Below are 25,655 nucleotides of genomic sequence, written 5' to 3' on the forward strand. Positions count from 1 at the left end.
GTGATTGCAACATCACCCAACTCTGTTAATAAACGAGAGTTTAATATGTACAGAATCTTTTTTTATATAATTTTAAATAAACTGTTAATGTTAGATATTCATATACAGTCAGTCTGCTTATATGAGACGTTAGTTAACTGGAACTGCCATTTATTTAGGCTTGAAATCAAACTATTATACAGTTCAAATGTTTGATTGGGAAAGTAGCAAATTCATTTGCAAATAAAGTCTGTTTAGTTCTGAAGTATATCCTCCAACATTAGTTACCCAATCATCCATAGTACTTCTTATAGATATATTGCATGTAACGAATATCCATAAATTATTGAGAAAAAAAAGATACTTCCAAAAAATGTTAAATAATTTTGAGCAATGTTTTAATTAACATATTTATTATTGACTAAATAAATAAATAAAATAGTGTTATTAAAAAAATCACTGATTTTGTTTGTTAAACGAATTTTATTAAATAGCAAGCACATGTACTTTTTTATTATTATTATTATCATCATTGCTCAGTTTAAGATCATAAATTCCCACATATATTATATAATGAGAAACAACTCTAGTGTTTTTATATTGATGCTGGAACAAGACTTTTTTTTTTCTTTTTTTCCCCTTGCTAAAATTTTTTTTCACTAATCACTAGCATTCCTGTCAGCGACTACCTGGGAAGAAGATATTTCAGACGTTTTCCATCATTTTTCAGTACATATCCGTTAATTCCATAGTTTTCACCTGATTTCCGTAGCTATTGGAGGGTATGCTGAAGCCATTCTAAATTGATATCTATATGAGCAGAAGTTGTTTCTGTATGTTTGTACCTTTTATTGGACTATGCTAATCATTTTTTTTTCTCGAGAGATACAATATCAATTTAGACTACTTTTATTAGTTTCCTTCCCCTGAATTTTACATTTTTATGCAAAATTGCTTTGCAAGGGTATAAAGTCTACTATAAAATGAATTCAAAAATCTCCACGAGAAATGAGTATTGCAAAAAGGATGAAATTCCTAAAAGATAACATGATAGGTACTTATGATAATCAATCTATACAGTTCCTTTCTAGAGGTGGCAAGGCATTAATTCATTTCTGTTTGATTTTTGAAACCATAAATAGAAAGGCGATATGATCTACATAATTAGGAAAGAAATTTGATATCGCATGGCTGAAAATATATCCTGTGTAATGCAAAATTCCACCCAGTGACAATCAGAATAAAGAATAGAAACTACTTTTTTTCATGCCGTGAAGAATATATGTTTGTTTTAACAAAACTTTTTAACAAGTAATGTTCAAAGAAGAAAATTGCATTACATTTCTTGGTACAAACCTTAAGGGTAGTAAAGGATCAAGAAAAGCACAAGTCGACATATAAATTCTTATCATAATTTTAGTAGCGGCAAGGGTAGATGGTGAATAACAAAAAGTGTTTATGAAAAATACAGAAAGGATTGTTATTAATACTGACACTTGGTGTTTGTCTATGCATTGCAATACTATGAAGCAAGTTTCTCATTGTACATGAGAATATATACTGACTAAAAAAAAAAAAATCCTGCATAATTCCTACGTCTCATAAGAATAAATGACTTCTCCACTTGAGTTACAACTATAATGATTGAAGAATGGTGGAACATCCCAAGTCAGAGTTTTTAAGTACTCTTTATAAGATTAAATCATAATTGTAAAATAATTTTAGTAAATACCTTTATGGCATAACCAAAAACGCTTACAGATGTCACTTATGTTAAATTCCATTTTTTCCATTCATTTATTTATATATAACTTCTTGATTTCAGTTTATTGATGAATATAGAAGCAATCAATGTACAACTTGAAAGCGAGCTGAGCAAAATATTTTATCCCAGCACTGTGGAAGAATTCCTAGCAGTTAACATCCATCCTTTCTTGGAGAAACTGCGTAAACTCGTGCGAGATGCTGATTTGCAGATTATTTTCCATTCTGCTCCAGAAGAAATGCAGTCGAATTCAAGTTAACATTTTTAATGCTGATATAATCGATTTTGCATTTATTTCTCCTAAACCCAGCGATATTATATGTTTACCAAGAAAAATTCTTATAAAAGTGTAAAAAAAAATTCTTTTATTTTAAAATTTTACAATAAAAAGCATTGACTTTTTATATTAGTGATTTAATATTTGGTAATTGTATATAAAATTTGCATTTCATTTTAATAAAAAAAATGGAATTCAGAGATTTCCTTAACATTATAATACAGCATTTAGTGTGCGACAGCACTTTGTTATATTGGTTAGAATTTTGATAAAAAAATAAATTTAAACTGACATTTGAAGGGAGGAGAAAGCCCTTCAGTTTTATTTATAGAGAAAATAAGAGTAGTATCTAATTTTGTTTAAGATTAATGAAGTATTTGAAAACAGTATTAATGTAATGTGTAAAATCAGAAGTTAAATATTATTTAAAAAACTCACAGGAACAATTTTTTAAAAAAAGAATCTGAATGCTGACTTCTTTCCTTTACAGAAAAATATGCAAGAGACCATGTTAAATGACCTCACTAAATATACTGAAAAAAAAATACTGTATATTCATTTTTAAAAGCTGCATTAACAAAATAAAATTATATTAAGGAGGAAAAATTGATGAAGAAATAGATAAATTTTCTATTTTATAAAAATGTATTTATTACATTTTCTTTACTTAAACATAAAACTAATTTAAACTTTAATATTCAAGCAAATAGACAGCATTCAAAATTTCAGTGTTTGTCTTTTTTTGTAGCAGAAAATAGAGAGATGCAGTATATTGTATAAAACTTTATTTTGATGTCCATTAAGAGTAAAAAAAGAACTCTTCTTTAGTCATAATATAGCTGATTTGAATCAGCTGCAACAATTCAAAGATGAAAATTACTAAAATTATGGTAGTCAAAAGTGAAATTTGACTAGTCAGCTCCTGTGCTCTAAGTTACACTTCACTAATAAATATTTGTACAAAAATTAAAGGAAGCCATTCTCCATCTAATATACAGTTTATCACATTGAAAGTCAGTGTTACAGATGAGAGCAGCCGATAAAATTACAATTTGGAAGTTAATGTTTTAACTCAGCCATACGATTTAGAGCACTTCCTGCCTTGAACCACTCAATCTGTTGCTGATTCATGGTGTGGTTAAGTAAAATTGTCTCTGTTTTTCCATCGGCATGTTTGATTTCACATTTTACTGGCTATTAAAAAAAAAAAAAAAAGAAGCAAAATTATATTAGTAGAGATACTATCATAATAGAATTACATATAAAAATATTTTCATTTATTGTTAAATTATATTTTTTAAAAAAAATCAATGTATTTATCAAGAATAAAAGCAAAATATTGTTAAAAAATACTTTTTATATTACAAAAAGTATAATGCATCAGAAATAGTTTCATCTTTTTCATTACTATCTTGAACCTGAGATTTTAGTCTTGCTTGCTTTACACAAAGGAAGTATTTACAGACTCGTTTAATATAACCAAATAAATGGCATTTGAAATTTCATTTTACTACTGTATAAATACTAAATATAAAAAGACATGTCATTATCCAAGATAGTCGATTATAATTGTACTTTTGCATAATCACTGAAATTATGCTATTCTATGTTAAACACTGTTTATATTTTTGATTTGTCAATAAATTTTGCACCAAATGCTTTTCTATGAAAAGGGACTTAATGAAAATTGGTTTCCAAAAAATTCGATCACCCCCACAATCTCAACAGACTGCAAAAGACAGACAACATAATTGAACACAAACAAAACCAAGTGAACATAATTCATGATATAAATTAGTGTGTATCTTAGTGTGATTGAATTATATAAATACTGTACCGTGCTTCGAGGATTGTGTAGATTGAGAGTTGATAAAACAATCTCTAGAAGATATAGGAAATGACAGCAATTACGAGTCACAATTACACAGCTCCAAATCAGCTAATGCAACAGGAAACAGCTTCCAAACATAGAGGTCTCCAATACCTCAGATAGATAACAGCTTCACTACTTTCTAATGATCATGGTCAATGGGGTGGTGGTATTTATACCTGACTTGGCATGAAGATCTCGTACTTTCACCAAAGTTCTGGAAGGTTCTAGGCTATATCGCTTAATAATGGCCCTAGAGCCTAGGTGATGGAATTTTCTAGAACTATCTAGTTTTCGCCAAGAATCTCGGCAAAAAATCACTAAATCACTGAAAATGCTGTTTTGTGATTCTCTTGGACAAATTAATTTGATGCATTTGGGAAGAAATAAAAAAATTTCAGTTCTCTAAAAGAATTTTTATTTTATAAAAATTATCAATTAAAATAAAATATCTAAATTGATTTTATAATGCTTCAGAAAGATAAAGAATGAAACATAACACATATCCATTATTTCCCCCCCCCCTTCATAAGCCATTTTGCAATTTTTCCCTTGAAAAATTCATTAAATGAATGCGATTTTATTAGATGGTGCATGTAAATAAAAGTTATTATAATTGCTACATTTGCAATACTACATTAGAAATGCTTACATTCTAATACTTAGTCCACAGAATAGATTAATCAGAGTACAGCCAATTTTCCTAAAATGCATATTCATCAATTTCACCTCATCATTTTTTTATATCATACATGAATAAGAAAGAATAAGAATTCACCAAGAAAACATTTAATTAGAATTACTTGGACTATTCATTAAATAGTTAAATTTTAATTAAACATTTTTATAACAAATTTTTGTTTCAGAAAAATATGAAAGATGACATGTCTTACCTTTCCAGGAGCTAAATCTTTTAATCCTAATAGAGAAATGTGATCAGTTGGGTGAATTTTGTCATAGTCACTTGGATTATCAAAAGTCAGGGGCAATAAACCTTGTTTCTTCAGATTTGTTTCTAAAAACATTTTAAACAAAAGCCAATATAGTAGTCAGTAAAGAGATAAAAAATCCAATTATATAATGGTGAAATAATAAAATGTTTGACATTTATAGCCACATAAACTTAAAAACTGTCAGTTGAAACTTATTTTATATATTTAATATATGTTTTTACATTAAAAAATCACTATTTTCATCTACATACTAAAAGAAATATTTTCAAAATATAAAATTGATAAGGAATAAATATTTTCAAATTCTTGAAATACATTTCACACTTGGCAACAATTCAAGTTGGCATTACTATGAGATTACAAATCGAGCTATATTATTAAATACTGCTGAATAAATGTACATTCCATTCCATTAAATAGTCCTGAGTATAATCCAAATAAATTTTAAAATTTTGCTTCAAATCCTTTATTTCATTAATTATATAATAAAACTCCATATTCTTGGATTATTAACATGAGAAAAATAATAACGATGCTATCTTTTCTCAATTTAATTTCAATTACTGCTATTTATACGAATTAACGTATTTCATTTAAAAGCACACATTTATGTAACTAGTACGGCAAGTAAAACTTACCGTGAATTCTAGCAAAACTCTTTACAATAATAGCTCGACCTCCGAGATGTCTTGGTTCAAGAGCAGCATGTTCCCTACTACTTCCTTCACCGTAGTTTTCATCGCCAATAGCAACCCATTTAACACCATTAGCCTAGAAAAAGTAAACAATTAAATTATATCTTGCTTTCCCTGTAAAAATAATTGTTTAACTTAAAAATTTGCTTAATTTAAAAACTGTTGATGTAGATTATAATTTATATGCAATTTATCTGACAATGTTAATTTTCAGAATACATTTATTAATGTTAATTTCATTTACAAAAACTGGCTCATTTTTTAATTATTAAAAGAGTATTTTTATAGAAGAGAGGGCATCTAAATATAAATTGTGAAAATAATTTATTCCAAAGTATCTCCCTTATACTGTTTTCTCAATTATATACTCCCCGAGTTATATTTATTCAATACATGAAATATTTTTAAATGGACCAATGCTAATAAAATCTATTTTCTAGTAACTTTGCAGGTTAAAAGCAATTTTATTTAATTAAAATAAAACATTAATTTGCATTAAAATACATCATTTATTAAATCATTTATCAAATTAAATACTTACAAAACTGATATTATTAAATAAATGCATATTCTTATTAAAAGATGCTTCTTACAAAATAAAAATCAACTCAAAATTTTCTAGAATCAGTATAATTATTATTAAATCAAAGCAATAGCAAATAAAGGATTATAATTTCAAGTCTGAGTTGAATATTTTTTCAATAAAAATTCCTTTCGAAAATAATTTCAAGCAGCATTTTTAACTGTATTAATTTAAATACTGAATTGAATTAAAGTTGCAATAAATGTGTTAGAAAAGATGATGCTAAAGAAAAATTAGGATACAAATTCACCAAAAAAAAACTTGTTTCAATTGCATTTAAATAAGCATTAATGTAAAAACAAACAATTGCAAATTAAAGTTCTCATTAAATATTTTAAAACAAATCATTTTCTTTGAAATTGTAATAAGGACATAATTATATAAATATGATTAACATTAAATATAATAAAAAGGAAATAAAACAAATATACCTTGTAGTGCCGTGCTGTATCAGGAACAGAGCCCCATTCCCCAGTCAGCTGATTTTTAACTTTGTTTGCTGTATCATTTTCAGAATTGATGGCTCTGTAAAGGTAAACAAAATATTATTAAAAATTAAAGCAAAAAATTTCTTGCATTATGATACAATTCGTACTGCAATTACAATAACAAGAAAATTTTAGATCTCACTTAAAAATAATAGAAAAAGAAAACTTTAAAAGAAAGGCTTAAGAAAAATAATTAGATCCATCGGTTGACAAAACAGCCACAGATGTGTAAAACTAATTCTTGTATTTCATTCAATTAATTCTTACAAAATCTTATGAAAATTTATTTTGAATTTAAGGACACTCTTGTGTTAAGACAAATTAAAAGCAAAAAATTGGGCATAATCAAAATTTATTATATTCCTTACCCAATAAACATGTTGTTTGAAATATTATCAAGATGACCTCTGTATTTCAACCATGGGCCAGCAGCACTGATATGATCAGTTGTGCACTTTCCTTTAACCTGAAAATAAAATATTATTAAGGTTTACAAGTTGAGAAAAACTGACTACAAGTCACAAAGTTGCATGGGTACCTTAAGAGTTTTCTAATATAGATTTATACTACATATTCATTAAAGTTATTTTCTTTTCTTTATGTGATTACAAATTATTCATGTAATAAAATAAACAAAAAATTATTCCTTTAATGAATAAAATTTAAAAAAAAAATGACATTGAAGAGAAAATTGTTCATTATTATAGTCTGTGTATTTTCAATAGACGGTTCAAGATCACATTTTCTATCTTGTTATTGGTTGTCTAGCGGTAGAAAATGTGACCTTGAACTGCCTATTGAAAATACACAGACTATAATATGATTTTACATTAATGTAATATAGTACCCTCGACATTCAATGTTATTTCAGTTCTATATCAAAATATTATTTCTATACTTCATATTTAAAAGTTTTTAAATGATTGAAATAATCCTTTTTCTATTATAATATTGACACATTTATTATTACATTTAAATTTTGAGAACATTTTTGATGTCAAAATACATACAGAAAGAATTTTTTTAAAAATAAATATGATCTTCATGCATTTCTCCTTTTAATGGATTCCACTACTTGCCTTCAAATTATGTGATATAAATTTACCTCTTCATTAGACATATAATCAGAAAAAGAAGCAATATTAACAAAATACAACTTAGATGTTTAAATTTGGACATAATTATGGCTTCTGATAATTTTTTACACTAATAATAAGAACACAATTCAATTTTAAATAAAAATATATGAACATATTTATTATCAGAAATAAGATTTTCAGCCAATTCATAAAAGAAAGTTCTTACAAACCACAAAAATAGCATATACAATGGTAAAAGATTCCTGATCCCTTTCCAAATAAAGGCATAATAAAATGTTCAACACCTTTAAAATTTATAAAGCACAAAAAGTAACTTTTTAACTACAGATACAGAAAACTGCTTAAATTAATATACAAAAGTTTTGAATTTTTTAAAGTTATTATTCTCAACTTTCGATTGAAAATAAAAGAAACTAGAATTTCATTACATATTTTCAAGGGAAAAATGAAATAATTTAACATTTTTTGACATTAATTATTTTGATGTAATTTCAATCCACCAAGCAATTATTTTGACTGATAATTTTACAGAAATTAAATATGAACATTAAAAGTATATAAACAGTATCTTGTAATATACATTTGAAGATAAAAATTTTAACCGATGAATTTTAAATAAACACACAGATAAATTAGAATAGCTTCCATTAAAACAAGACCAAAAGAAATGATTCAAGTTTTTAAAGGAGTAAAGAGGTAAAGCATTTCTTTTACTTTCCATTCATTATAAAGGATTATAAGCATGCCCTATCCATACACTACAACATTGGTTATCCATTATACTTACAAATATATTAAATATAATAGATATCCAGAAATTATTGAAGAAAATAAGCATTTTAAAAGAATTTTAATTAATTAAAACTTTATTTAAAATTATTTAACAGTCATTTATTATTGACTAAATATAGAAAGGAAAAAATCAAATCAAAAAATCATACAATACAATTTACTTGATCAAATAAATTAACACTATTTGTCAGACATTTAACATTTATTATTATTATTATTATTATTAAAGGGTAAGTACTTGTACTTACTTAAAAGTCATTATTGCTCAGTTTAATACCATAACAAACTCTCACAAGAAGCGAATATAGCTTTTTTTTTTTTTTTTACTTATGCTGAAAGAAGACTTTTTTTTTTTTTTTTTTTTTTTTTTTTACCGTGCTAGAGTTTTTTTCACGCAGGGACAAGGCATATCCAACGTTTTTTGCAATTTTCTGTACTTTTTAACCATATCATAACTTCATAGTTTTCAGCTAATTTCCGTATCAAGTATGGAAATTCCCATTGCTGTGCAAGAGTATATTTATTGCATAAAGCACAAAAAAAGACAAAAGATTAGTTCACATGAACATTTCAGCCCAAATTTTTTAACAGAGCTTTATATACATACCTTGATAAGAACTTTCATGTCAGTTAAATCTTTGCCATCCCACTTGTCGAAAGGTGCCAAAAGTTGCAGTCTTTCACTTTTAGGATCCACATCAACTTGCACCTTGGAACCATCTGCAGGAGGAGCTTGGTATGTATCCTCACCAGGATCAAAACCTCGAGGAGGCAAATCTTGTCCTTGAGGAGTCTTGAATTTAAACTTATCACCTGAAATTTTTAAAAGAATTTAACTTTAATTTTTATTTAAAATTAAGGTAATCATTCCTTTACAATGTAACTAATTGCTTTGCATCAGAAAAATCTAATCAAAGATTTGAAAATAATGCTATAACAATTTTAAATTGTTTAAAATTTCCATTAAAAATGTGTTCACAGGAAATTTTAAATGGCTAACTTGGAATTTCTTTTTGTGACAAATTAATAATTTAAATAATTAATTTAAACCAAATATTATAAACAAAATATATTGGAAATTTTATAAAAATAACTGCATATAAATAAAAGTTTATGAATAAAATTCACTAATAATTATTCTTTCATAACCTTCAGCCCAAATCAAAGTAAGCCATTCAATGTATATTTTACAGATAAGACAAAAACCTGACTCAAATATTATATATTTGGGACCAAATGTAGATTATATTGTTACAAAAGATAGCAGAGCTACTTAAGTTTGTATTGAAAAGTCATTTGTGTGGCCCTTAAACAAGTATTATAAGTTACTTGAAAAACTCCAGTTCCAATAAACTACTTTTCTTTTACAACATGTAAAATATAATAAAAGACCTATATAAGTACAATAAGCTTAAAGCAGAAATATATTGTTTCTTATTAAATAAAACTTATTTCTAATGAAAACTAATCATCACTTGCAACAACATTCACATGACTAAAATGTCATTTTCTACATAAGCATAACAGGAAATTGCCAATTTACGGGTGACTTATGAATAATGCAAATAAATTCCTTTATGTTTAATAAAATTTAGTGATATTTATAGAATTACTGACTACATAATTTACTTCTGTTAATACACTTGTTCCTCAAACATTTCCTGACAACTTTCTTTCATTTAAACTTTTGTATTCTCAGATATTTTTAGAAGGAAAAAAAAGCGAAAAATAACATTCTAACAATGATGTCTATACACAGCTTATAATGCACCTTAAAAAGAATTTCCAACAAACCATTAGCTCCAATCAGCTCATCAGTCAATGGATTAAAATCTAATCTTCCTGCAGTTGCTAAAGCTACAACAAGTTCTGGAGATGTAACAAATGCATGGGTAGCAGGGTTGGCATCATTTCTGCCAGTAAAGTTACGATTGTAAGACGACACAATAGTATTCTTTTCTCCTTTCTTAACATCTTTCCTGCAAATATTAAAATTTTAGAGAATAGGAAAGCAAGCGAAATATAAATAAAATCAAGTACATAAAACATTAACTATCACTTACCTATCCCACTGACCAATACAAGGACCACATGCATTAGCCAAGACAACACCATCGAAATCTCTAAATGTCTGAGCCTGTCAATATAAATGTTTAACTGCTTAGCATAGTTGCAAGAAAAAATATGTGCACAATTTTACCATAAATACAGTATTAATCTATTTGTTATATTTTCTCCAATCACTTACACTTTATTAATTCCCTTGGATTAAGTGATAATTTATGTAAAAGTGCATCTGCAAATTGTTTTACGTCTCTTAATATTACTATTCCCCTAGTCCCTTAAAAGGTATAAAAATGAGTCAATATTATCTTCATTTTTATGTTACATATAAAATATACCATAAAATAAATAAGACATACCAGGCCATCTCTTTCAATAGTTGCCCTAATTTGTTCAGAACCAGGAGTGACGGTAAATTTTGCTTTAGATTTAATACCGTGATCAAGAGCTTGTTTTGCTAAAGAAGCAGCTCTTGTCATGTCTTCATAACTACTGTTTGTGCAACTTCCAATCAGACCTATTTATTGAAATGACAACGATTTAATTTTTAAAAAACACATACAAAAGAAAAGAGCAATATATATAAATTTACATTAAGAAGCATAATCAGTTAAACAAAAATGAAAAAAATCCTGCATTTATAATTACACCAGTTCAACAAAAATCCATGCAATTTTGCTATAATTCATTTCTTATACAATTTAGTAAAAATATATAATTTAATAAGCAAAGAAAAACCATGATAGTTCATTAATATAAAAGACAAGTATTTTTTAAATGCATGGTCGCTTATTTTGATTAAGAAAGTATCTTCCATGCTTCCTTATACATAGTTGTGTTTAGGAGAAATTGTCTATAGTCTGCTAAATCAAAGTATCCTCCAAAAATAAATATGCATATAGAAACAGTTCAATTGTTCCCATATCTATATTTCCTGGAAAAAATATCCAATGGATATTTTAAATCAAAATCAAACTGTATATTTCCCACTAAACTGTATACTTAAATTTCTAAGTAGTAAGTTTCCCTAAAATTTTAAATTTGTAAAGAAAATTAACTAAAATTGATTTTAATAATTATTCAGGACCAGATGCAACATGCAACAGTGTCTGAATATAAACACCATTTATATAAAATTTCATTTCATTATTTTCTACACATAGAAAACAGAAATGTACATACCAACTCTAATATCAAGAGGCCAATCATTGGCTTTAGCATTCTTTCCCAATTGGGAGATCGGATGTGCAAGATCAGGAGTAAATGGTCCATTGACATGAGGCTCCAACTTTTAAGGGAAAGTGAAGGTTAAAAATTCATTTTACTCCTGTATTTGTATCATTTTTACAAAACGCATTAATACAGAAGGTTACAATTACCTCATCCAGATTTATTTCATACACTTTATCATAATGACAGCCAGAATCTGGAGTAAGCAATTCAGTAGCATACTGGTCAGCTAATTCAGCAATTTCTGCAACATAAAAAAAAATATTAAAACATTAATTTTTCTCAAATCTTAAAAAAAACTATATTACATGTAAATTTAAGAATATATGTACAGATAGTAATCAATATATCGCAATATAAAGAAAGTTTTTTCTTTCAGAAATACAACAATACATGCATAAAAATCTAATTTTTGATAGCAAATTATATTTTAACTGAATTAAAAACAGTGAACATACTCCAAAATTAAATTTACAAACCTTGTCTTTGAGTTGCAACTAAATACTCTCTCATTCGGTTATTATATGGGAAAATTGATGTTGTGGCCCCAATTTCAGCACCCATGTTGCAGATTGTTCCCATTCCTAAAGTAAGTAAAGAGAAATAGAATCAACTGTATTATTATAAGACTAACAGACAAGTTTATATTAATATTTACTGCAATAAAAATTTAAAATTCATGCTAAAAGACATACTGATATATATATCTTACTGTAAAAAACTTACCAGTACAAGACACAGAATCCACACCAGGTCCAAAATATTCAACAATAGCACCAGTACCACCTTTGACAGTTAAAATTCCAGCAACTTTCAAGATAACATCTGAAATGTATTCAACGTATTTTATAAGTAAATTTAATAAAATATATTTAAAATGACTACATATGTAATAATCATATGTATTAAAATAATTGCAACAATACTAACTTTTTCATTAAGTAATTATAATTCAAAAACTAATTATAATTCATTATGTATTCACATCAGTGATGTTACAAAGTCGGCAAGTTTGTCTCCAAGCTTTAACATCACCGACGCGGCACCCAAACAGCATCCAATACAGATGATTGTAAGTCAGTCTTTCCGGTGATAGAAATAACCATGCTGGAAAGCAGCATTACAGGCTTGTAACATTATTAAGAGCAATAAAACTCAATTTAAAGAGTTATTTCCCCGAGTTAAAACAATCAAAACTGATATTCTGTTTAAAGGGTAAATAAAAGTAGAAGCCTCCTCTATTTAACATAAGCCAGGAAGAAAAAATTATGTAGCAGCATTTTCTTTTCTTAATGTAAAGATAAAGAAAGCCTATTACTAGTATAATTCTATTCAATCATTAATAGAAAAATAGATTATGTATACGGATTAAAAAGAAAACATTTCAGTAGCATTAGATGCTGCATATTATTTATTACAAATGCAGAAAAACACATTCAAAGATGCACTGTATCTACCAAACAATTATTAGTCCATCAAACTAAAAAAAATGTTTGCAAAAATTACACAATGTGAGAAACTTAAATCACATTGCACCTGTAAATTGCAAAATATGTTTGCTTTAGGTCTGGAGAAAAGTGGTGTTGCTTAATGATAAACATTAAGTACCAATATTCCAATGAATCTAACAGACCATATAACTTAACATGTTTTCTAGTTTATTCTCCAATTTAAAAATTTTAAAAATTGAATTTCATATGTTCTAGTAAATTTAAAATAAAATATAAGGATTAAAAAAATGACAATATGAAAATACATAGAGTGTAAAGTAAAAGAAACAGTTTAATGGAATATATTTTTTTAAAAAAGAATTTCCATATTTTCAACTATCCATATACAAATAAAATACTTATGCTGAGATTATATAAACCTAAAATTATGCATGTAATGCAAAATTTGCATTAAATATAGAAGCAATTACAGTATGAAAACAGCAAGATATAAAAATGGAGCAGCACTGCATATTTTTCTTTAAAAATAGACATTTCGTGAGTATTAAAAAAATACTTTCAGAATTTACAAAAAATTGTTCGAAACTAAAAATAAAGCAAAAGAGCAGGATAAATTCAAAACTTATCAAAAATTATTCTTAAAAATCAACAAATAATTGGCTCATTATACTAGTATTATAGGTTCAGAACTAAAAAAAAATTACCAAAAAAAAATATAACTCATAAATCATTTGCAACAGAAAAAGATCGTGTTTTTGAATATACACTAATGGTACATTTTTAATATAACTAACAATACATTTTTATATATCTAATTTATTTTTATTTGAATAAAAAAACATGCATATTGATGTTTTTGCCATATTTGTTGTAAAAGAAAAAAGGGAAGGCACCAAACATTATTAATGTTATTTAAAAGAAATTTAAAAAATTATCAAAATAAAAAGATACCACACCTTTGGGTGAAGTCCATCCAGACAATTTACCAGTAAGTTTAACGCCAATAATTTTAGGGCATTTTAATTCCCAAGGTAAGTTTGCCATTACGTCAACAGCATCAGCTCCACCAACTCCAATACACAAACCTCCAAGGCCACCTGGAATGCAAATACATCAGTATATTCCATAGGTTTAGCAAACATTTATCCATAACAAGTGAAAGAAAAACAAAATCTTACCTCCATTAGGAGTATGGCTGTCTGTTCCAATCAATAATACACCAGGGAATGCGTAATTTTCAAGAACTATCTATACAATATAAGGTAAACAATTAAAAGAAATCTCAATCTCAATAAACACATAAATTAAAGTTAGTAAAATATGTATGCAGTTTGATACAAGGCAAGCATAAACTTCAAGCAAGCCACACTTGAACTGCACAAGGCATTTTGTTGTAGGTCTGAACAGTGGAATAAGAAAAGTTTCCCAGCAAGAATTTTTTTTTATTCCACTTAGACCATTCCAAAACATTTTACATATCAGTTAATAACCAGCAAACTTTATAATTGGAAAGAAAATAGCTTCTATAAATAGAAAATACAATAGCTTCTATAAATTTGAGAAAAATCACAAAAACAGTAATAATTACAACCCCACGTTCAATGAAAATAAACTATATAAAATACATACAATAACAGGCTTGGGGGGGGGAGGGTATTGAACTACATAAATAAAATATAAAATTGAAGCAAAGCAAGATTAATTGAGCAATAATTTTTTTTAACAAAAAGTGCTTTAGTTATTAAAAATGTGTAGAATTATTGCATTAAAGAAAATTAAAGTCAAGAATGATAAAATTTGATTCCAAAAATACTGAAATTTGTGTTTATACAGAAATCCGTTATCCATGAGCAACATACTTATAAATTATAACCAATTATGCAGCCTATGCAATAATAATTTCAGAAAGAATGAACACATCACTTCCTAAATTGAGTACATATTTTAAAATATGGCCAAAGTTGTCATTTCAAAAGAAACTCTACGTATTGCCACAACATAAGGATATACAGAATATTCGAAATTACACGACAAATGTTTAAACCTCTGTTAGGAAAAATACTTAGTCACTTTTAAACAAATTGTGTATAGATTCTCTTAAATTTACAGGTTTGATTTCTGAAAAAAGTATTTAGAATGTATTTTGACCACTAGAGAAAGAAACGGTACTGACAGCAAAGAGTCTAAATATTTTTTTCCCTGAAGATGCCTAACAGTTGTTTATGCATATAAACATGTCATGATAAAATAAATATCAAAGTGTAATGTGCATTAACTTTTATTTCTATCACATGAAATTAATTACAAAATACAATACAACCAAAACAAGATTTGCACATTAATTTTATTGCCATCACATACAGAAGTACATTATCAGACACGTGGCTCAACATATCAAGAAATAAAATTTAATGTCCAGTATATTCCACAGCAAATCATTTACTTAGAAATGGGACACATGTTGCAAAATAATTCTGTCTTTAAATATTTCTACATCCTAAAGTCACAAGGGTTTAGATCAAGTGGTTGAGGTGGCCAAAATGTTGAAAATGATTAACTAATTATTTTATTATTAAAACATTTTCACTATAATAATTATTCAAGAGTCAACATGATTAATATGAATTATCTTCCATAAAGTTTGTGAAGGGAAGATTCCTTCTGTTGCTTTAACAGAAAAACTAAGTTTAAAAACATCAATCCCAACATAGAATTAGTTACAGAACATATCATTAGCCTTGGAGCCATGCTTTCTTCAAGGAAATAAGGATCAAATATGAAGTGAAACCACGCCATTTTCACAGGATGCAATGGAATTTGTTGAAAATTGTAGGCATTTATATTAAATATGGCAGTTACGAGGATTTACAGCACCATTTGATTGGAAATGACTCAACAGCTGCCAGTACATGCCAAAGTCATTCACCATCCACTACCATCCAAATAATGAACATCAAAGCAAATATTTTCCATATCCCATAATCACTAGCAAGCATGGGATATCTTAAATGGATAAAACTTCAGTATATTTCTCGTAATACTCCATACTGTCCAATACTACACTTACGACACAAAAAAGTCACATTTTATGTTGATAGCATTTTTAAAAATTAATTTCACTGTTTTCGTAATTTTACTCACACAAACCACAATATTTAGCAAAGAAATTTATTAGTAAGAAAATATATTGTTAAAATAGTGTCCAGAAATTTACAAACAATGAGTAAAACAGACACACCCCTTAAGAAACTTCATTTAAATATAAAATACATCAATAGATGATATGCAGTATTTTTAATATTTTAGATTAAGAGTTTATATTACCATTGAAACTATTGACAACACAATATTCAGTTTGAAATCGCAATGTTCAAGGAATACTAATTTATATAGAAATACATTTAAAATTTATCAATTATATACTGTATTAAATAAGATTATCACATAGGCCACCAAACAGGAGGATAATTAAACCTAAAATGATTAAATAATATTATATAACAAAAATTAAAAATCTCTCAAAATAAAACTCAAGATTGAGGATAAAAAATAATTTCTATTTAATTTCAGACAGTATGTTATATTACTTTAAAATTTTACAAATTATTGCTACAAATTAACTTTATTAAAATAATGAAGTAACAGTGTTATTGGCAAACAATTTCATATATATTATAGACAATAGTAGTACATTTCAGATTATAAACTAATTAAAAATATATCTAGATAATGTAAAATTGTAGAAAAATATTGAAAAACATCAAAACAATGATCATGCATCAGGAAAAATGTCTTACTTGATGAATGATACCACTTCCTGGTTTCCAAAAGCCAACACCATACTTAGCTCCAGCTGTTTCCAAGAATTTGTATACTTCTTTGTTTATATCCTACAAAGAGTGAGAATATCTTAACTGCTGTCATTATATAAAAATGTTCAATTTTGAAAATTAAAATTTGAAAATGATCACCCATATATTTTACAACCAAATATTAAAAAATGACCTAAAAACATCAAAAATTAACTTTAATATTAATTTTAATGCTTTTAGGCCAGCAACTATAATAAACTTTATTTTTTAAGCTTTCTAGGAAAAAATTCAGAAAATATTTAAGGAAAAATCACTTCAAAACCATTTTAAAGTACATAGAAATATCTTTTCATTCCTATTGATTACACAACTTAAATGCTTTCTCCCATTCATCTCAAATTTAAAAAAATATATATATTCAATTATAGTGACAAATTAGAAAAAAGTTTGGTACTTCAAACAGATACAGTTCAAAATTTTGTGCCAATTTAGTAAAAATCAAATGCCAAAGACTATACATGAAGTTAAGGTTTTTTAATTCTAATGATATTCACAAATACAGTATTTTAAGATGTTTATATTAATAAGAAGCAATGGAAGGAGAGAGATTTCCAGTCTTTATGGAATGGGTCTATATATATCAATAAGCATTATTCAAGAAAGAAGTTCATTACCTATGCCCCTTTTAAAGAACTTTCCCCCCTAACGACATAAATATTTAAAATAACTTGTAAAATAATTATAGCACCCAAGGTTGTTAATTAATCTGATAGGTTGAGTGGATAAGAGCTAATGGAGATGAAAAAACTATTAATGTAAAAAGGACCGACAAAAAGTTATGAAGATAGAGATTAGTGAAAAATTAACCATTTGAACAGTTGCATTGATCTACTATGGGAATGAATTATATATTATGCAGACTTATTAACTGGTTATTTTAAATGGATAGACTATTTAGAAAAAGAAAAAAAAATTATTCTTGTTGAACTCGCAGAGAAGTTTACTTTATTTTTTTATTGGAGGCATGACCATTTGTATACATTGACAATGAAATTCCCTTTTTGTAATAATTTTTTGCAAAAGTATTGCAATATTGTTTCATAAATAAAACAAAAAAAAAAGAATTTGCAATGAGATACAATCTTAACAAAACAGCAAAAAACAATAAATGCAGATATAGTTCTAAAACTGCTTCTTAAATTACATTTGAGATGCATTAAAGCATTAAAATTCATCATAATCTACAAAATCAATTTTTCTCTGATCAGATTTATCTCTATGTAATTCATAAACAAGTAAAAAGAAGAAAACACTACTTTACTTTTGCTCTTATTAAATCTTTATCACCACTAATCTGTGCTTCTATCAAGTGATCACAATGAATAGTTGAAGGTACAGCTACCTATAAAAATATTTAAATTAACAAGGAGACAATGCTACTAACAAAATCTACTTTCACAGAATGCAACATATATTACTTTCAATATTTCTTTACAAGTACAAACTAGTATGACACAGTTATAAAAAAAATCTTTAAATGGAAATCAAACAATCAAAATTCACTCTTAATTCAAAAAATACATTTTTCTATAACAATATCTAAAGGATTTTCTTCTAAAAATGATTACTTGACAATCAGAAATAAACATTTGTGTAGTTCTCGCTGCCCTTAAAGACGTATTTGTTTTAAAACTTTTTAAGCATATGATTCAATTTTCAATATATAAATATTTTAATAGTTTATAGATAAGTAGATATTTTTGTATTAATTACATTTGTTACAACACTAAAAAGTAAGAACTTAAAATAATTTTCAATGCAGACTTTATGGTAAAAGGGAGAATATTCAGAAAAGTAAGTTTTGTATTGAATAAATTACATGTCAGAAATCAGATATATGGTTTATTATTCTGGAAAAATATTTTGATTTAAACAGAATAAGCAATGTATTTATGAAAAACTGAAAAACTTTAAACAGATTAGTACTCCAATAATTAAATTTGCAGATCATTTTATAAACAATGAATTACTTTTAAAAAATCCAAATTTATATATTTCAAGGATATTATCATGGCTGAAATATTTTAAAATTTATTAAAGTATAAAAATCAACATCAAAACTTTCGCATACCTTCGGCAGACCACTGGATATAAATTGAAGCATGGCCATCTAAAAATAAAATATTTTAGATTTCAAATACTATCAATATTTTTGTCTACAGAATATAGTTTTCAAAAATATTTTTTATAAAAAGTCATTAATAGCATTTACATTTATTAAATGATCAGTGGTAGAAAAGTCAATAACTATTTTAGCTGATTTTAAAAATGTGAAATGTACATTGTCAACTTTTATTAATGGTATCATGATGTATAATAGATAGCAATACTATATATTTTGATTTCTTATGATTCTTTCTTTGATTTATATTAGGTTCTTGTTCTTTTAAAATCTGAATGTAGAAGAATAAGCCTTTCTAGTTTCCGTCTGTATGAAGTCAATAGGAATTTCATCTTTGTTTTCTTTCAGGGTTCCTACAGTACAGTTCGTTTCTACAACAGTTACCTTCTTTTGTAAAAGTTCTTTCACTAGGGAATAATTTGTACAATAAATACTGAATAATTTGTATACCAAATATCCAATTGAACCAAACAATGAAGTTCACAAACATTTTGGAATTCCAAATAGCGAAATTTCAAACCCGAAAGGACCTTCATTTGTTATCCTATGTATATCTCCACATTGTAGCTATAACATGTTTTGGATCATCCATTGCAGATATTTTAATTCCATTACTTTGCTGGTTTTTTTAGGTATATACTGATTAAAAGAAAGCCAGCTGCACCTGATTACAAAATATTTAGCAATAATATCACCTTCTTCAGATGACTCAATTTCATCTAATAGTTACATCTCATCTCTAACCTCATATAATCAACTTTATAACACAATTTTTGAATACTCTAATTCTTTTCATAATCCATCAGTTTATGTTTTCACACCATTATTTATTAAATTATTTAGCAAGCAAAACAAACTCTTGACTCCAAATTTTATAGGTAGCATATAAAAAGTACACTGCTTAGAATAAGAAATTTTGAAGCTATAATGATCATATTATGCATATCACTCACTCTATTACTATGTAGATTCAAGAAATGAATCAAATATTATATGCACAGGGTGGAAAAGAAAATACTAAACTTGCCAAAGAAGGATGTCAGAAAGATACTGAAATGATTATTAATCACAGATATATTTTTCTAAGGAATTGATGTTTTTCTAAAAATGTGATGACCCTGTACCTTGTCTGATCTCTCATGGATTAATATATTATTCAATTAATAAATGCCAATATGAAATTATACACTTATTTATTAATATGCAGCTCATTATCATTTATCATATAAAAATTACAGAAATAAGTAAATGTTACTTGTGCAGTTGCATCTTGCATAGCAACTCGATCTGGCCTCAAATTTAAATAGCTCTTGCCTCTTTCAATTTCTTGGGTAGCTGGTGAATCCAAGTGTGAATATAACACTTTTTCTGCTAAGGTTAGAGGCTTTTTTAATCTAAAAATACATTTCCATTGTGTTAATAGACATAGTTAAATATTAATTTCTAATTGTGTCAATTTAATCTTGAAAGATACTTATAATTATTTACCTGTCACGAACAATTTTCAAGTTTTTTTGCAACTTTTCATATGGCACAGGAGCTGTATCAAATTTACTCATAGCAACCTGCAGTGAAAAAAAAAAACTTTGAAATCTAAATAAAAAAAATTATAAAACAAATATAAATAAACTCCAAATTAATATATCTTCAAATTTCCCTAGCTAAAAAATATTTTGTAACAATTAATACTCTTGTTAATCTTTAATGTTTTACAGATACATGTCTGTATGAATTTTAAATTTCTTAACAAAGATTTTGCATGAGATGTAAAATAATAAAACTATCTCAAAACTATCAACATACAGAAATCAATTCTTCAAAATACAACATTCATGGGTTGCAATTTATTTTAGTGTGCCCCCTCTCCCCCGAGTTTATCGGCAATATGGCAATTCAACAAAATGATCTAGCAACCCTAATGCTATTTTGTTTACTACTTTTTACAATTATTCAGTTATACATGAACTAAAACTATTTTATGAATAGTTAAATTATAAATAATATAAAATATCAATTAAAATTTTAATTTAATTTATTATAAGTAAAAGTTTTTTTTACTACTGATAAGACACTGCAATATTACCTTTAATGAAAACATGAACAGAAAATATTTATTCTTTTGCAATTTTTAACTCTCAGTATGTACTTAATCTGTTCTTATTTTAAAAATCTTCTGAAATAAAATTCCTTGCAGTTCTCGTAATTTTTTATTGTGCTCCGATGGTTCCCTTGACAATTTGTTATGTCAGTAATTGTGCAAGAATTGATGTCTGGTGAATCAGATGGCAGGAAGTATTTTGAATCTGCAGAATGGATGAAGGGTGAGTGGAATATATATTTCTTTTTCACAAGGTGAAGTTAGGAAAGGATGCGTGTTTGAAATTTTGTATGGAGAATGGTTCAATTGCTTCTAAATATGTATGTTCAGTGTGTGGTAAGAATATGAAACTAATTGATTTGGATGAGAGAATTGATAGAAAGATCTGGTGTTGCAGAAGGAAAGGATTGAATTCGCACCATATTAAAAAGGTCTGAAAGGAAGGGTTTATGACTTGATAAAAGTCATTCCTGATCATGCCCTCCTGAGATGACTGATTAAATAAATCCAGTGCATTAATTCTTTAAAATTCCTTCTGAAAATTAAAAAAAATCCTTTAAAATTCCTTCTGATCAATTCCTAAAACATCCTTCATTCTTTTTCTGTCGATTACGTACTGTTCCTGTTATCCACACAGTCCTTATGTTCATCAATTTGCTGGATTTTCATAATGTTTCTTTTTCTTTTTTTTTTAATTGAAAAAATTCAGCTTGGTACTCTCTTCAGATGCCAAAGGCATCGCATGCTCTGAATTTTTCTCTATACAACAGACTGGTGCAGTCATTTTGAGAAACTTCTTTATTTCAAAATTGTTAAGATAAGCAGCAATAGTGATCCCAAAGGTTTAAAAAAATTAAAATCTCAGATAAAAAAATACTTAATAGTAAAGATCATAATTTTAATGCAGAAAGTAGTAACCATAACTGTTTTACATAAGTGTTTATTTTGTTTGCCATCTTTATTGGCGACTTGGCATCCTTGATGCAGCAAGAAGCACACTAAACTACCATTTAACTTATTTATGAATAGAACTTGCCTTATGAGCAGCATAAACTAAAGGAGATGAATGAAAAAGTCTTGATTGCTTGAAAGGGCCAAAAACCCTCAAGGCCTAAAAAAAAAGAAATTAAATAAATAATTTATACAGAAAATAACTTTAATTAAATTCTTTTATTCTCTATTATAATTTATAAAGTTCTATACATATGTATTTTCAATATTTTTAACCACAATGAGATAAAATATTAATTAAGCAGCTAATAAAATTCAAAATTTCATAAAATTTCCCACAGTAAAAATATCTTTTGTGGTTTAAAAATAGAATATGTGAACAAAAATTACATATTTCACCAAAAATTTACTTTTTTATACAAAATTTCTCACATTTCATTACTAAAACATTCACATATAACTTTTTTTTAAATTCAGAATAGCATAAAAAAAGATATTTAAAAATATTAGTGAAAAAGTTAGAAATCTACCTTCAACAAAGAACAAATATATGAAACAGTAAAAGCTTCAAAACAGCATAATGGATGCATTTTCAGTTCAATATTAGATCTATAAATAAATACACAACTCGGCAGAAATGCATGCCTTACTGAATAAAAATAGAACATCAAAATTAATACAATAACTAATGCATGTTACTTAATTTCTAAAAGAAAAATAAAGGAAGACGATTGCATTTAAATAAAGAAAATTAAAAATAACTTTATTATTAACAATACGGTACGAAAGAAAAACCAAAAGTGTTAAAATTAGTGTACAAAAACTTCCAAAATAAAATACGCAACTTTTCAAGCTAATACATAATATTATTCAAAAATTTGAAATTAATATATTTTACATGCATTATATATCCATAAAAATACGGCCGGCATGAGTTACAACAAACAGGTAGACAAGACAAAACGCATGAAAAGCTACTCCGAAAGCATGAAGGCATGTTGCTTATCAACTAAAGTTATTATAATTTATTAATTTTCTATAGAGAAACTCAATTTTATGACTTTACTATAAAAAAAGAGAACCAAAAAACATCTGAAATCAGAAAGATGCCCTTGATTGAAAGGTCACAAACTGTAACTCCTATGCAAAATATCTTTTAAAAATATAATTTTCAATTAAATTTGGGATGTGATATATGTATACTAAGTAAAATAGAACATCCAAAATCAAGTTTTTGTATTATAATCAAAAAATAATTATACCCCTTGGGCCCGGAACATTACACGACCAACCATGTTACTCTTCGAGAAAACAAATGTAAAAGGGTGAAAGTGAAGTAAATTACAAGTAAAAACTCGGAAAGTGTGGCATCGAGTTGAGTTTAGTAGCAGGAAATGAAATTACTATAAAATTTCTATGCAATAAACAATATTATTTCAAAGAAATAATTTTTACAATTTCTATTTTGTTTGTCCTTAAAATAAAAGAAAAATGATATCAATAAAAACTTCAGATTAACTCCGTAAAGTGGAGATTCCTGTAGTAAGATACGTATCCGAACATTACGATATGAAGCACTTGTGTCAGTGAGGTTCAAAATTATTGCATAAAAATTTAAATCAAAGCCGTTCACACTTGTTTATAATGTCTTGATTTTGGATTAGTAAATGGGAATGATAATTTCTCGCAGAGTTGGTGCATTGCCGATATAATTCACCATACTTAATAGATGTGGTTCGAACTTTAGCAGCGGATCATGCCAATAATATAGCATCCCTTTTCCACAAATATACAACCAGGGAATCTTTTTAAATCTACGTGTCTGCATTTAATACCAAACAAACAAACTTTTTACAGAGAAAATTCGTGTTTTACTTGCAAATACGAATTTAATAAAATTCTAATGAGGATTTTTAAATTTCAAATCAGTAACATGTAAGGATTTTGAAATCTTCGAAATAAAATAAACTTTTGATATAAGTAATAAGCATTATATTACCGATACAAATATATAATAATATTAACAAATTATTTCAAGATACGAAAGAAACTGAATACCAACTGGGCAGCAAATAAGAAATATAAATTTTTCGAGCCCAGTGAAGCGGATTGGGATGAGTGAGGATAGAACCTGGATCCTTGTAGTTCGCAGTCGAATAACAAGACCACAAGACAAAAGCAATTGCCCGTGTTTCATCGCTGCTGTCTGGCTTAACCACACTAGTCATCAATAATTTATCAAGGATAAATTTCGCTCACCGGGAGAGTGCAATCAATTTTATGCTTTTAATCATATTAAGCTTTAAAAGGTAGTATAAATCTAAATCAGTATAATTAATATGCACTGTTTTTTAACCAAGATATCTTCTCAAAACGATTCCCGAATCAATTATACACCTTCTCATCTTACACCCTTCTCGCTATGTCTTTGCTGAATATGAGATAAATAATAAGGAAAATTACTAAAATAAAATGACATACAAGTACAACTAGTTAACACTAGACACACAAAAAGTTGTAAGCATAAAATTGTTTTTCAGTAAAATGTGGAGATTCATTAAAATTTGAAGGTTGATATTTCCGGACGATGCCTTTTTCTAAGCACACTTCATACATGAGAACCAAAACTCTACGTAAAATAAATTCTTTTTCATGAAAAAATGCCATATTAATATCTAAATGTAATTTTATGAAATGAAATATGCATATTTTACTTTTAAATTTAAATACTCATTGCATAAGCTTACAAAGTGTGCTTTGCAACCTATTAATGGATCAAGAAAGTTCTTGATAGATTGCGACAACATCATATATGTGTGCGGGTTGAGGTTCGAACTCGCAACGTTAGGGTTCATAGCCGAGTAACAAAGCCCCTAGACAAAAGTGTACACTATTCGCCGGAAGTTGTTATCTGGCTTATAATGTTACCACCACAATAGTCCCCCCACCAGTGAGTCGGTAGAAGTTATCGCGCCAGTTATGGCGAGCGTGTGTGAGTGGTTGCTGGCGGTAGATGGAGCCACGACAGCTGAATGAAGGATGCGGTTGTTCAGAACCAGGGTCACCAATGTGCATGTTGAGGTTCGAACTCGCAACTTTTGGGTTCATAGCCGAGTAACAAAGCCACTAGACAAAAGTGTACACTCTTCTGCGGAAGTTGTTATCTGGCTTATAATGTTACCACCACATATGTAGATGTACCTTTTCACAATGAGCAAAAACGTGCATATGTGCTTAAAATCTTCATCAAGGAATCACATTACAATTTTTTTTTATTTTGTAAAATTATATTTAATAATGGTGTGTGTTTTTTTCATTCAATTTTGGCCTATAAAACTTCTTACAAAAAATAAAATGTATGATAT

General features: G+C 27.2%; 2 protein-coding genes across 2 annotated transcripts in view; one reads left to right on the forward strand and one right to left on the reverse strand.

Moving 5' to 3' along the window:
- The window catches only part of LOC129969327 (hexosaminidase D-like), a 29,155-nt gene extending 26,936 nt beyond the window's left edge, over window positions 1-2,219 (forward strand). Inside the window, exon 15 of the mRNA XM_056083855.1 lies at window positions 1,805-2,219. Within this exon, the coding sequence (XP_055939830.1) occupies window positions 1,805-2,003 (199 nt within the window). The 3' untranslated portion in view covers window positions 2,004-2,219. The remainder of the gene's footprint in view (window positions 1-1,804) is intronic.
- A 572-nt stretch (window positions 2,220-2,791) lies between these two features.
- Window positions 2,792-23,681, reverse strand: LOC129969326 (probable aconitate hydratase, mitochondrial). The gene is made up of 22 exons (XM_056083854.1): window positions 23,553-23,681; window positions 22,376-22,450; window positions 20,730-20,806; window positions 20,497-20,635; window positions 19,191-19,229; window positions 18,381-18,461; window positions 17,045-17,137; window positions 14,426-14,495; window positions 14,204-14,344; window positions 12,523-12,621; window positions 12,276-12,380; window positions 11,946-12,040; window positions 11,749-11,854; window positions 10,926-11,083; window positions 10,566-10,639; window positions 10,297-10,481; window positions 9,110-9,315; window positions 6,979-7,076; window positions 6,554-6,647; window positions 5,483-5,615; window positions 4,785-4,906; window positions 2,792-3,215 (listed from the first exon to the last, which is right to left on the reverse strand). The coding sequence occupies exons 1-22, from the start codon at window positions 23,583-23,585 to the stop codon at window positions 3,081-3,083; spliced, it is 2,358 nt and encodes a 785-aa protein (XP_055939829.1). The 5' UTR covers window positions 23,586-23,681; the 3' UTR covers window positions 2,792-3,080.
- Window positions 23,682-25,655: the final 1,974 nt, after the last annotated feature.

This window comes from Argiope bruennichi, chromosome 5 (genome assembly GCF_947563725.1).
Source record: "Argiope bruennichi chromosome 5, qqArgBrue1.1, whole genome shotgun sequence".
Classification (NCBI taxonomy): domain Eukaryota; kingdom Metazoa; phylum Arthropoda; class Arachnida; order Araneae; family Araneidae; genus Argiope; species Argiope bruennichi.